The 15191-nt window shown below is 44.9% G+C and overlaps 1 protein-coding gene across 1 annotated transcript; it reads right to left on the bottom strand.

Moving 5' to 3' along the window:
* Positions 1-7693: 7693 nt before the first annotated feature.
* T265_01540 (hypothetical protein) lies at positions 7694-13013 on the bottom strand (the record flags this gene model as incomplete). Its single annotated transcript, XM_009165599.1, has 4 exons — positions 7694-8262; positions 10865-11203; positions 12570-12727; positions 12766-13013. The coding sequence occupies 4 exons, from the start codon at positions 12971-12973 to the stop codon at positions 7969-7971; spliced, it is 999 nt and encodes a 332-aa protein (XP_009163863.1).
* Positions 13014-15191: the final 2178 nt, after the last annotated feature.

Here is a 15191-nt window from a genome sequence, read left to right as displayed (position 1 = left end):
CCACTTGACAGCCCACTGACAGTGCTGTATTTATGCACCAATTTAGCAGCTCGCGCGTGCAACGCGCAGCTACCTACCCCCTCCCCCAAATCATCGGTGAACGAAACTGCAGCAGCTACAACCAGTGTACGACGAGTACGCGGTTCTTACAGCTGACGACGATGATGATGAGAACTGAGGCGATTTCCCTCCTTTATTGCATGGTCCATTACTTGTACGCCATTACATGTACGCGTGACAAACTTCGACGATCTGCATGGAATGCTGAGGAGCCGAGTGATTTTCCAGCAGACTCATCAAAGCACGTCACAGATTTCTCTAACATCAACTCCGGTCAAATCCACATCGGTGCTCTATCACTGGAATTATATTTGGAATCAAGCATGCTTGTGAATTGGAAACGGTTTTGACAAACCCACAAACCTTGCTGTCGACAACTTAAGAAAGCCAGAACTGGTTTGATGCTAAGTCAATTGATTTTACTTAACTGGCCTCTCCGTTGGCCACCGATGGAGGGCTTTGACAGCCATGTATAAGGGAAATCCCACTGCCGCCGAACCAAATATCAAAGTCACCTCTTTCCATCAATCAGCGCATTTACCGGGTTATTTACAGTTGCGGTGAAACCTACAATGCCGGGACTGTTAGAAGGATTACTTGACCGCATTTACAACGCCGGGACTGTTAGAAGGATTACTTGACCGCATAAATTTGTGCACCACTTCGTGATGCACTTTCAGCCAAGGGAAAGTTCAAAAAATCGATAACTTATCTGTGTTCAGACGTAATGATGAACACCACTCATCGTCCCAAGTCAGAGAAACTGAAATTTACAAAGCATTAATCGATCGAAGCCAATACTATGCACTCGAAAAGATCTAAGTGTGAGCCTGTGATTACCATGGTTTTATCGATCGTATCATTTTATGTGCGATGTACTTGAGAATACTCCTGTAGCAGTGATTTGGTATTCCGCCTTCCATCCGGTTTGACTCAGCAATATACCAAATTAGTTCCTCCTACGATTGTGTTATTCCTTTTTGTGTTGGTAGGATTGCTCAAATAAACACGGTGTCTTAAATCTCATGCGAGACTTCTTAAGGGAAACTACTCACTAGAGTGCGGAAAACTCCTTGATAACCCACAACCGCTTTCGGCTTTTTTGAGGCCCCATCAGGTAGGCGCAGTCCCCGAGTTTCCGTCAGTCTTATGTTCCACTTGAACCCAAACAACACAAAAATTCTACGAACACACTGATTTGGTTTCCACGGGATGTATTGTACCAACTGAAACACGAGGCAGCTTTCGTGCAGCACATTCGGTTGAAAGCTATCATCAACGAGAGATGCAGCCGTGTTTCAGATGGGTCTCCTGTAAGAAGCAAACTGGTATGCAAATGAGTGTATCTGTCAACTTTCACGTCTAGCTGTTCAACTATACCTACCTGAATGTGCTTTGACCCAATAGTGTGGGTTAGTGGTACAAACGAACGAAGAAAATCGTTCGGCTCTAGCACTTTTTCGGTGCCCAACTGCCATACCACTAGAAGGAAACACGGGGGATTGGATACTGCCAGGTTTCCCAAACCTAAACAGGGGAAGTCGAGAGACAGTGGCCGGGTTCGAACCACGGACCTTCTGGTCAGTAAATTAGCACTCTAACCACTGAGCCATCTCGCAAACAAGGTAACAAATGAACATCTGCCAGCATGAGTTTGAGCCCTTGACAGTGGCATAAATAATCGTTTTAATCCATCTGAAGACTTCTTTTATTGGACAGAAAACAAAAGCAGTAGGCATGAATGACGTACGGATCTGTGAAGTCATATGGGCCAGAGTGAGTTCAAGGCTCATCACTAACTGCTGACATCGAAAATGTCCTACTTTCCCTGAATGGCCTCAACACATACGGAATGTACACAATGATGCTCTTGTATAGAGGAGATGGACTGACAGTCTTCTGAACTAAATTCATCAACAAAAACATGAGGTCATCATTCGCGCATTGGCCTAAATGCGTAGGCTCTCTTTTCTTCACCACCGTACATATATTCAAAGCTGTAAGTCGTTCGTCAAACCAAGCTTGATTAATATCCGTTGGCAAAAAATAAGAGTGGATGTCAAATTTTCACTTTCGCATGGCGTTCTACTCTGGCTGACACCCGTTTCAGGGGGTCATTTTTCGTAAATAAGAGCAGCTCTGTTTTCGAGAAATACACTCATTTGCAAATTGATCTGGTTTTCACGAGAGACAACCGAATCTCTCGTTTATGATATTCCACAACTGAATGTGCGCACGCAGGCCGCCTCATGTTTCAGTTGGTACGATATTCGAGATATTGCAGTATATTTTCATGAAGGAAACTACTCACAAGGTTGCTGAAAACTCTTGTGAGCCCCAAGAAGGGTGAAACCGGTCGTGAGCTGTCGAAGAGTTTCCATAAACCTTGTGAGTAGTTTCCTTCATGAAAAAGAGCAGCTCTGGTTTAATTTGGTGTCACTAGGTCAGAACCCTGAATTGTGGCGGACGGTGTAAAACTACCGGGTGCCATCAGTGGAACTTTACGGGGTTTAGAAGCTTCTCGAAGGCTTATTTCTGTAAATGAATTGACATTTGGATGAGTTGTAATCACTTCTGCCTTGCAGTTGAAGCACATTCTCGTATTTTGTGAAGCACCGTTTGACAACGAGAACGTACACCCACTTTCAGTGCCAGTACTTGTGTACTACTGAATCATACAAACTCACCTAATTCGCCCGTTCGCTGGGTCCGAACAACAAAGTTTTGTCCATGGATACGAGTGGCATACCACAGCAGAGAAAGGCATAACTAGGGGCCGGTGAAAGCAATGACTCTAGAACGTCAAAAATGCAACCTGATGCAATCAGTTCAAGTTGTCACAACTAATGACATGGGTTCTACACTCCGCCTTTTGGGATCCGGTTCATCTTCTTTAAGCTACCGGTGGGTTAGGTCAGAAAGTGGAGTATGAGAATGAGTGCCAACTAGCAACCGGCTGGAAACTCAGGCGGAGGGTTTGAACTCAAATTCCTAAGTTCGAACATGAAATTCAAGGGTTAACTGTCACATGTGAATCATGCGAAGAAACCATGTATAAAATGCTGTCACGCGAACACGAATAAAATGATGCACGAAAACATTGAAGCGCAGTTGTTTTGCCTGACTCTCACGAATAAATTTACCAACGAATCTTCGGAACCAGGTTAATGCCATGTTGAATTCGATAAAGTGCAAACGTGATGATCGCGTGATGCAGCGGCTGAACTGAGTATGTAAGATCACGTGACAACAATTCGGTAGACAGCTTACATTAGCTTGATTATCGTTTATTTTCAAACAGGATAATCAAAAACGTGAGGAGCAAATCCGAGCAACAAATGGGGAATGTTGTACAGGAGAAAATAAGACGAGCGCAACATTCTATTCCAAGGCATGCCATCAATGGTTTCTTTTCGGACACGATTATTTCCAGCGTACGTTGAAATGTAAACGTGAGTATGATAACACATGAAAATCCAACATTAAAAAAGGACTTCAAAAATGTTAAATTCTCCTCAAGACTTGCACATCAGGTGTTCATCATACGGGTTAAAGTGTGAAAGTCAACGGCAATAATGTACACTCGACGCCATGGACGTAGTCCAAAAGGATGGGCAGAATTAAGTCACCAACTGTGATCCTAGGAAATCTCAGTCCAACAGTAGCATTGACAAATTGAGAAAAGCAGACCCCCCGATATGGAATGATTATTGGTTGGCGAACCGAAAACCAACGTCAAAATGGATGGCACTTAGGGCTGAGATGTTGAGGAGGAAACAATCATCAACATCATACTTCTGCTCATTCCACAGAACAACTCCACACCTATGCTTGCGTCTACCACAGTTGCTCCGCACTCCTGAGCAGCGATTAGGTGAGGCTTGATTAGAGACATCCAAGTAGGTAGTCTCAACCCTTCAAAGACCGTGCATCCCAGACGACAGAGATATTTTGCGAGTTCCGTTGCAACCTGATTATGTCGAGTGCACCGTGCCTCATGCGTAATCCAGTAGGACTGCTGCGCAATCTATTTAGGTGTTCCAGTGACTACTAGGAGTAACCAATTAGTTGAAGTAACCCTCCTGAGAACGTGAACTAAGCTTTCGCTGTATTCAACGCAGCTACTTTGCTTTTAAACTGGGGGTTCGGAAAAACGAAGCCTTCCTCTGAAGTTTTCAACGTGATGTCTAACAAGTTAAATTAAATAGTATTGGGTGTTGTGGGAGTCACACAACATTTGGCCAATAAGTTCAATGTTCTCCAACGATGGAGTCCCCTCCATCCATTGTACGCCACAGTAACCTTATTCTAGGAAGCAGGCCATACCTAAACACCACAAATGCCGCGACTTTCCCTCCCGATACTAGCTCCCTCCCAACTAGTAATTTTGCCTAGGCTCTGCTCACCTAGTGGGATGAACCTAGTCTACCAAAGCTAGTGAGACACTTTTTCCCATGCACGAAACATGGTCAACACATTGTTGTTCATCCTGATCATCCAGTGTTGAGTCCTTTGATGCTAACTTACTCGAGCTAATCGTATGCGGTCATTCGTCCGTAGTCTCTCAACCGTGTGACAAAACCATGCACAACGCGGCCTCACATTTGCGATATGCCAGTCTGATTCTACAGGTAACGCGGATTGGCGAGAGCTTCCTTACATGTTTGGGATTGAAGGGTCATTGGGTTCCTTGAGAGTTTCACCCACCAGAGATTTTTGATGACTTGTGCTCCCTTTCCTTCACCACCTAGCTTCTTGGCCAGCCACTCCACTCAGTTTCGTGTGGTGCCCGAGAACCCGTGGGTTTGGACTGGACAAGCAGAAGTTGGTTTCCTGAGATTATAGCAGGATCACAGAGTTCTGCGAGACCCAATGCTTGATGCATTCAGCACTCTCCGTTCATAAGAAGTACTACTCGGAAACAGCCAAAGGGTTTCCCACTTTGAGATTGTTGTGGACCACAGTCTCTGTGAGCCCCGATCTGGATAGCCGATAGATAGCCTGGTGAGCTTGGCCAAACCGGAAAAAGTCAATAAACGTGCGAACCGGCTGATCTATTGATCACTGTTATTGTCTTACTCAGGGACTCGATACAAGAGGACGTCAAAATCGAACAGAAGTATGAATACTTCCTTTCTTTAGCCGTTACTTCACTATACTTAGATGTAACCAACCAAAATGTCCACCAAGTGTCAGTAGTCTACGTTTACTTGACTATGCAAAACTGCCTAAATTGTCCACGTTCAGACAGCCTACCATTGACCTTTTCCGCGAAGAGGCATTTCCTCGCAGAATCCGACTTCCTCTGAACACACGAGTCTCCCATTGGTGTATTCTTTGTTTTGAACCGATCATCTAGCGGTGACCAGAAACCCATACATTCGCAACCTCTTGACTATTCTGCCGCGTATTGCTTTTCGACAGAGGACAAACACTTCCGTGGAGAGGCTACCAGTGAAAGCGTTCCTGTCATTTCACAAACTGAACAAACACTACGGTGCGTCCAATCTCAAACTACCACAAGCGAAGTGAGGTCAGTGTCACAGAGAAACTGGTACAGTAGCTGATTTCCCTGAAGGTTATGCCGTAAGTATAAGGCTTTTTCCGCTGACTTACAGGATAGTTTTCTTCGCATGGATCGTTTCAAACCAAAATGAGGAATTCAGTGGCAAAACCTACCCTCTTAGTGTTTTTTTTTGCATGTAAGCTAACTACAAAGAGTAGGGAGTACCATCTTCACAACGTGGAAAGTTGGGACTGTCAAGGTTGCTTATTTCTTCGACGTACTCGGTAAGATGAGGCACTACTGCACCAATATCGAACAGCATCACAGAGATAATTACATCATTCTGGAGTGATATGAACGGTATTTCCAAACTAGATAGTCTTGTTATCTTCACCTGGCATCTGGGTACATCAAACGGGATGCGTGCATTTTACGCGACCCGGAAAGGCACACAAAGGAAGCAACAGAGTACAAATGCATGATGTGAGCATGCAGACGTCCAGAACGAACGGCAATTGCCAGCTGATGGCGATGGAACTGATTTTAGGTGCAGGCTGATTTGCCGACGGGAAAGAAGCACCAAGTGGCCAGAAAATGTGCGTCCAGCAACAGACATTCGCCACTGTCAGTGCATTTCGAGTTCAACCGAAGACTACACTGTTTCGTTACATGGTCTAGCTGCATACGCATTCAATTCTCCGACAATCAGAGAGATGCCCGGGACTTTTCCAACACCGAATATAGTGCAATACTAAAAGTATTCTGAAATCACCAGAGCGACACAGTTCCAAAGGGGCGACTGTAACAGGTACTGAGTCAATTAAAGATTCCTCCGCTTGATCACCTAAGACAACTTCCGCACTACCGTTGGCAACTGCTCCGGGAGGATCACCGATCTTGCACGTTTGGAAGTGAGAAGAGGATGATGGGGTCGCCAAATCCAGCATGTGTTAGCAACTTGGGTTCCCGCTTCTAATAAACATACGTCAATCCAAACCTACTTCAGATTGAACCATCGGCCGCTGAGGATCGACTTCGATGTACGAGATTGTAGCCAAACGACAATTTTGTCAGCCTTAACTGTGGAAGGTGTGGAATGCTCACTGCCAGTGTGCGGGATGGGGAGAAAGTAATACATGTAAGTGCAAATAAAGAGACGTAAGTGGCAATATGAGTTCGTCTATTGAGGCTGCAAGATTCAGCGTTCCTCTTTGTTGTGACTAACCTTGTGATCCACCTATCATTTAATTCACCGAAGTAAATGTCAATTACGGATTACTTTAAAACCAGGAATACAGCATGCACGCGTGGAAAAAACCATGTATTCATATCTGGACATTGAACGAACTGCATGAGACCTTTCTGTGTATTACGTTCCGTCGTTTGGTCTCGTCCTAAGCGATACGCTGCACACCAAAAAAGTATATTTATGTATCGGTGGCTGATTACATCGACAGGCTGGTTGGACCTTATATTGATTCAGACGCATGATTTCGTTTGACAAGACCACGAAGCAACTGAAAATCACCGCCATTATTCAGTAGGGCAGTCACAGCCAGTTGACTATTCATCATCTACGACCCCAGTTCTTCACCACTTTGGTGTCGAAGTAGAACGTATATTCGATAGACACTCGGGGACTAGGTCCATTGGATGAGGTCCAGGAAGGGTAAAACCGACGATCATTCGCCAATGTGACAAGTGTGTTTTGTCTAGCAAATTAGACCAATCTACTTCTTAGGAAACTGTCAAACAGGACTGGCTCTAGTGTGTCCTAAAGCGAACCACTATTCGGCGGGGAACGGTCACCTAAGTCGGTACCAATCTATCAAATGATAACGGCTGGAACACAATAAATGGTGTATACGAATATTACATTTACCTCCATCATCTACCAGACATGCCTCTTTAAACGGGTTGGTGTCACCCGATGGACGTCACAATACGTTCGGCTAACTATGAAGCGGCTGGTAAAAGTGGGACACATAGGGATTTCGGTTGTGACAAACTAGAGACAAATTAACGCATACAATCCGTATCTGTAGGACCGCAATCGAACCCTTGATACCTCCTTTAAGCACCCACGGCAGATTCTTGAGGATAAGTAAAACACAGATACGATAAACTGTTTACGTGCCCATTCGAGCCTGAAAATCTGATATACAGTGAATCCAACCGCCAAAAATAATAACAGGGCGAGAATCAACATAAATTGTTGGGGACGACGGCATAACAGTGGAGAATCAATGGATCCAAGAGGTAAGGGTAGGCAAAATCAACAAGTACGACTAATAGTGATTGAGTAAATGAAAATAGAGAAAAAACGAACGAGTATTTGCGTAAACACCCACAAGTTACTGTTGGCAACACCAATAGGGATGAAAGTGGGTTGAAAGGAATTATTACTTGAAAGACAGAGAATCTAACACAGTCTTTGGCATGAGTCCGGCATAAATCGAGAGCCAATCGGCCACTGGTGTGGCCAGGACACCCCCATGATTGACCGGGTCCGGTGTGGCTGCGTAACTGTACTGTTGGCCGCGTATATCCGTCAGACGGCCACCAGCTGCCGCTAAAACGGCCTCTGAAGCACAAGTGTCCCAGCGTTTGGTCCCAGGACTAGGAAATACGTAAACATGAGCTCGGCCTTCGAGAAGCATAAGAATCTTGTTTCCACAACCACCGGCACGTATAACCTAAAGTTGAAGAGCAAGATCCAATGATATTATATCGCATCCTCTCCTGACCACTAACAAAACTATACAGCAGCCCAACATTAAAATAGGTAGTCAGCTGTCAGGCTATGCAAGTCATAAACGAAGATTAAGTCGAAATAGTAAGATGAGAGTTACTGCACACCAGACCTTAGATGTTACAAAATAATCACGCTGTGGTTGGGCTGGAAAGTTCCAAGGAATTCTTTCGGGTATTAGTTGACGAGTCTATGCATATCACGCCTCGAGTTGCGGGAAACGACGGATAAAGATGTGGAACTTGAAGAATAGGTTTCGTTACAGGTCCCCGTGTATTCTTCGTTCACAAAGAAATGTTGATTAAAGTGAGAAAAACGTCCGTATGTAATTTTGCAGCGTACGTGGAATAGAACGGGGAAAGAATGCATTCTTTACTCTTTCTCCGAAAGAATGTAGTCTATGGATTCACGGCGAAGCATTCTCGGCCAGAGATCGAATATGTAGCAGAGAGACGACTCAGTCTTGAAGTCTTCGTGTACGAGAGGGCATCACTACAGGATCGCTTGATGATACACCAATTGTGCGAGGATGCCTTAAGCTGTCTTGCCGTTCCAGAATTGTGACTGATCTAGCTTACTCATTGACACAAAGTCAGTTCGACGTTGCTATGTCAACGAAACGATCGATTAACTGACGACAAGTTTGAAAAAGCTACGGTAGATCCTGAGGTACAAACGGTAGCGTTGACTAGAAAAATATCACGCGAGATGTTCCGACGATGCTCGTACTATAAAGCTCAATGTATGCGAGCGGATAATGTTGACGAACAAAGCAAACGGTACAGGTACATTAGATCACGTGATGGCAGTAACTAGTTTGACCGACAGGAACATCGGCACCAGTGTGCAAATGACTTACGTAGACTACCGTTTGAGGTAGTCGAAAGGTTCTTCACGCTACCCCAATAACCTTTCCTTAGATAACCATGCTTTTTGGCCAACGTTGCGTGAGTAGCATTCATTCAAACACTAGCTGGACACATACCTGACTAGTCGGATCAACGAGAGAAGTGCCACGCATTCAAACATACGACTTCGTTTGAATTTAAAGGAATCACAGGCGAAACCATGATGATGCAAACAGAACGAGAGGTTATTGGGAACCAAAGGACATAGACGGCATCCATCACACACAGAAATGGTTGACAGTAAAATAGAGGTTATACACTACTCACAACGTTGCTGAAAACTCTTCGACAGCCCACGACCCGTTTCGTCCTTCTTGGGGCTCATCAGGTAGGAGGAGTCCCGTCAACCTTATGATCTAATTGAAACTAAATTGCACGAAATTAGCGAAATACACTCAATTGCAAACAAATTTGGTTTTGCAACTAACCCGGAACCCAGCTGAATCTCTCGTTTTCAACGTTTTTAAGCTTGAAAGCACCATAAACGGGAGATTCAGCTGGGTTCCAGACGAGTCTCTCACAAAACCAAATTTCTTTGCAAATGAGTGTGTTTCGCCAAAACAGAGGTGACTGGTCACGTCTTAATCGATACTGACGATTGAGAGGAGAAGCCATCCGCAAAGAATTTAAGTTCAGCAGCGTTTGAATGAAGCAAACTTGAATATACATGAAATGAAATGGCACTTGAATGATCGCAACTGATCAGCTCCCACAACCATTGTTGTCGGCTTATCTCTTGGCAATAAAGAGCAACAATCTCATATCTCTCTCTCTCTCGATCACGCATGAATTAATTGTATCCCTCTCAAGATTTATCGAATTTCTTCCCTACTCAATATCAATTCATACCAAAATTCCTGCGGGATCAGTACTGTATCACTGTTACATCCACCTGACCGGTCCCAACCAGGATTGATTGGATTCGTCTGCGAATCCAAGTCCCATGAGCTTCTTAAGTATTAAGTCCCTCAGGGAAGGCCAAGAACAGTTGAGAACAGCGCTCGAATTCGCTCAAGTAGTCACATTTCCTCAGGAAATCAAAATGTACGAGCTAAATTAAGAAGCTTCCTTGCAAGCTACATAAACTTCTGGCAAATTCGATCAGTCACAACTCCCACAGAAGAGAGGATGAATCGCTGTATTCAAATCGCGCTCGTCTAAACAGTCCTCTCAATTTCAGGGCGAAATTATCCTGGTTAGTCTATATCAAAGCAAAGAAACGATGTTTGTTGACTGAAACTGAGCCACTGTCTTGACAGAAGCCATGGACACATACTGTCCTATATTCCTAAAAATGGCAAACAATCGCAAACTTGTAACCAATGCTTTTTATCCTTCAACCTCTGCCACGGGAACTATAATTTCTGCCCAACATAACTTCGAATAATGTCGTTTCTAGTTGAGCTCTTCCACTATCCCTTAGTGTGAAAAAGGACTGAAAACATTTTCACTATCTGTCAGGGCGGCCGAATTCGATCCTTCTCACCAGAATTTCACGCGCAAGTATAAATAACGCACAAATAACAAGAATAGGTCCCAAGCTGGAGAATGAATCATTTCCGATAGGCAGCAGAAAAGCTGAGTGTACACCGCTGGGGTGGAGAAAAGTGGATGTCAAACTTTATTCATGAAGCTCACTTTTGTCGGATGACAAGCTTCAGTTGCAGCGGACAATGCCGGTGTAGGATGGGACCGAGTGACCACTATGATGTGTGGAGAATCTCCCGGTTTGCGGGTCGCGTCGAGTGGATATGGAAGTTGACCTGCCGGCAGTCGTGGGGTAAGACCAAACACACCCAGACCATCGAGAGCCCACACGGTTCGCGTGACCGTCTTCGATGGCGAAACTCTGGGCGAATCGGCAGTAATGGATTGTGGAATTGAAGCGTCATGGTAAAATGGCTGTGCAATAACACCTGCAACGGGTTTTCCATGGACCGAGATGCCAATCAGTATGGTAACATGTTCAACAATGCCCTACAGCAAAAGTAAGGTAGAACACATCCAGAAGCGTTTTAAATGAATAAACCGTAACGATAAGTTGGACAATGAGCACATGCAGATAGTTTATACATTGACACAAATCACTCTGCTCCAGATAAGTGAACTGATCAAACGTCATCGATTCTAGGAAAGTGAACCTAATACTACCATTTAATCTCCAGAGCTATATGATGCTGCGAATGCCAGCTTCTGCGAAGAGCAGTTGATTCGTTGTTGACACCAACTCTTACGAGAGCTCCACAGATCCAACAGAGCGAAGGAGTTCACAGGTCATAATAGGCAGTGACCTTTTTGAGTGGACTTTACTTCCAAAGGAGCGGCCATCTTTCGACAATAAAACCAAACTGGATGCCTTGACTTATCGAACAGGTTTGGTCATGTACACACATCATTAGGACTCGATTGGGAAACATCCAATGAACGAACTGGCAATGGAATTGAGCTGAAATGAAAACTTGATGAAAGGCTCAGTTCAGATGTGTCTTGACAGTGCTTCCCCGTTTTTACAGGATTCAGTTCGTCCACAGTGCCATTCTTTCGGTTCATCAGACCGACCTCTTTCGAGTTACTAGTTGCATTCATACTTCAGGCTCCAAATACTTTTTTCTTCGCGTGTCCGCTACTGTTTAGTTCTTACAACCCTTGACTTTTCAAATTTCAGAAGTGTTTGATTTGCAAGGTCACCAGCGCGTCCAGATATCTTATTCGGTTTGTCTATCTGGGCCAGCGCACTTCATGCGTAATTGATTACTGGAGTTTTCACAAACAGCCCCATACAATGGACCTTGCCTTCCAACGCGAAAAGTCTTTCATTATAGTGTGTAACTGAGTACTCATTATCCCTAGCCCCGCATTCAATCGCGTTGGGGGTGAACAACGAAACGACAGTAAGGGATCGGACCCGTTTGACGAAACGAAGAACGCCTCACCGAGGATTCGCTTCCGATTGGTTCCATAAGCCTACGGTTCAACTGACAAACAATGGTGGTGACCAATGCACATACCAAACATCGACTCTGGAAGCAGACAGGATGTCACCATCATCATCATAACATCCGGCAACATTTGATTTGAAATACCAATTTTTCCAACGCGGTGCTTCACCAAAGCGGGTGCTGATTAGCTCGTTTATATACCAAACACATTAATACCTCGGCTCTTCACCATGCCTGTGTAATCTGCAGGACTTTCAGAACAGTTATATCTGCTGTGCCCGCATAACACTGAAACAACCCATTGATAATAAGCAGAATGTGTAGACTAGAGTAGAATCGGGCTGTACGTGAAGGTGGACAAAAAGGATAGTTAGAAGAACGGATATCGTCCTGTAAGGACGCACTTCAGTAAACTCCTTAGTTCCATCCAGTGGATCAACCCAAACCACGACATCAGACAAGTTGGTCGACAAGTAGGCCGAGGGACACTGTTGGTCGATAACTTCCTTGGTTAATTCGGGTGAGATGGCCAACTCGGAATCATCTAGTTTGCCTTCCTCGCCTAGATTTTCAGTTAGCCTAACGTAATCGACAAAGTACCGATAATCTTCAGTCCGGGGAAAGTTTGTGACAGCGAACCGACAATAAATCGCTGCGCGTCCCGATCGGCCTTGGACTGAAGATCATTGACCCCTTTGTCTACGATTTCCAAATCTTTTGAGGCCAGAATATTCCTCACAATCGTACTGGCCCGACTGGCCAGGTTGACCGAAGATGCCAAGATTCGCATAACCAATGGGTGTTCCATTGTGTGCTCAAGACGTGTAAACTGTCCGAATCGAATAAGGCTGAAATGTAGAAAAACGAGATGACCCAATACAGAATCAGCAATTGGCCCATTAGTGGCCCAACTAAAATCGAGCTAATTGAAAAAGCAGTTTGGAAAGGCGAACCAGTTTGCGCGCACACTGAAAACTTGCGTCGCTGCAGCAAATAAATGAACTGTGGAAATTAATAGAAACTAAATATGTAGTCATAACTCCCAAGCAGGCCACTTGCACTCTGGCACATGCATCAATATCTCTCAATATCTCAATATCTCCCAAAAAATAAAAGAATCCGTTTGGTAAAGTATACTATCACAAGGAAGTCTGGATTGCGACTTTAAGGGAAGACAGCCTGAGGTCGTTGTAACATCAGAGCGGATGCATCATGTATGACTGACAAGCGTGTATCAATTTCAAGCAACTGGCAACCTAGCGCAACTGTTCACCACGTATCCGTACGGTCGATTGCATGTATCGGACACTATTCCTAGGGCGGGGTTAGACGAAACAACGAATAGCAACACTTTGATATCCTGAGTTGATCCCTCGCATGTAGGTAAACCTTCAGCAAGGTAAGGGGGAAAATCCAGTTGAAGATCCTGCGGCCAATGAAGCGTTTTATAGTCGCTTCCCAGGATTTTCAGAAATCTAATACCTATTGAGCATAGCTTTTATGTCAACCAAAGGCACCAGGAGGACTGAGATGCTGTCAGATTGCTCAAGCCTAGACGGGAGAAGTTGAAATGCCGGGGTTGGGTTCGAAACCCAGAAGAAGGCCGAGAAACTTCAATGCACGAGTCGGTCGAGAGTACTCCCTGTACCCAGGCGCTCTGGAACCCCGTGCTATTGTGACTGTAAGCAAAATGCGAAGACATTTTGCGCTATCCACACGATTGCTATCGCCGAAAGATTTGCCCTTGTCAGGTGGACATACCCGCGCAGAGGTCAATCACATCTACTTGATTACATAGTCGTCCGCCAGCGAGAAGTTCGATAAGTGTGAATCACACAAGAGATGTGACAAGACCATCCGGACAGCGAGATCAAGGAAAGGCACATAAAAGATGCTCGAAATGACGTGATTGGGTAACTGAACCGCATCAAGGTGGAATGGTGGAACGCACTTTTTCCACTGACCAACGCGATCTGACGGGAAAAGGAAGCTCAACCACAATTTAAGGATGCTTTAATAATACCGCTCCATAAAGGAGAAAGAAGCGGGACCTCTCCTGACAAACACAGAAGCGTTAATCTGCTGAGATGCGCGAGCAAGCTACTGAAACGGGTGCCACTCAGTTGTTTGATAGCTTAAGTTATCGGAACATATCTCAGAATTATTTGGATTCCATGCAGCACAGTGAACATGATACTCGCTGCATGTCAGGTTCAGTGAAAACCCCGCGAACACCACCAGTCTCTCCATACCCTCTTCATAGGGTTTATGAAGGCCTTCGACTCAGTCAGCCGAAAAGTATTGTGGACATTTCTTTCCAAACACGGCAGTCCACCAAAATTCATCAATCTCATCCGAAGCCTACATGACGCACTGACGCAAAGGTAAGAACGAATGGATCAATGTTAAGTGATTTCGAAATCTTTAATGGCGAAAACTAGGGTGCGTCCTAACCCTCATTCTCTTCAAACTTCACCTAGCAGTCATCAAGAATGAGGCTTCTGCAAACGACAATGCTGGTATACAGTTCGGGTATCTGCTTGACGGACTTTTATTCAGTAGACGTCCCGATGCGAGGAATTTGGCCCACCAGACCAAGATCCACATTCTTCTCTATGAAGGCGACTGTGTTGTTTGCATGATGAACGGCATCTGCAAGAAGTTTTCTACTGCTGCCGCGAAGTTTGGCCTGAGCATCAACGCGAAGAGGAATTTCGTTCAGTACCAGACTGCCCCAGGCGTGGTCCCCAAACCCCTTACGCGCGTCTAAACTGAAACAGCTTGTGGACTGCTGCCACCTCCAAAGCAAATTGTCTGCTGACTTGACCGCAAACCACGAACTGAGATCCCATGATACAAAAAAGCTCGGGTTTTGGAAAACTCGGGAAACGGGTATAGGGGGGACCGAGGTCTGCGAATGTAGACGAAGATGCATGTCTACAAGGCGATGATTCTTGTACGACAATCACCATGCACCAGGGCAACACCTGATACATGGACAGCTACCACATGCACTGAGGCGGATA

Source organism: Opisthorchis viverrini (genome assembly GCF_000715545.1).
Source record: "Opisthorchis viverrini unplaced genomic scaffold opera_v5_17, whole genome shotgun sequence".
Lineage (NCBI taxonomy): Eukaryota > Metazoa > Platyhelminthes > Trematoda > Opisthorchiida > Opisthorchiidae > Opisthorchis > Opisthorchis viverrini.
Note: the sequence above shows the minus strand (reverse complement) of the source record. Positions and strands in the feature narration are given on the sequence as shown.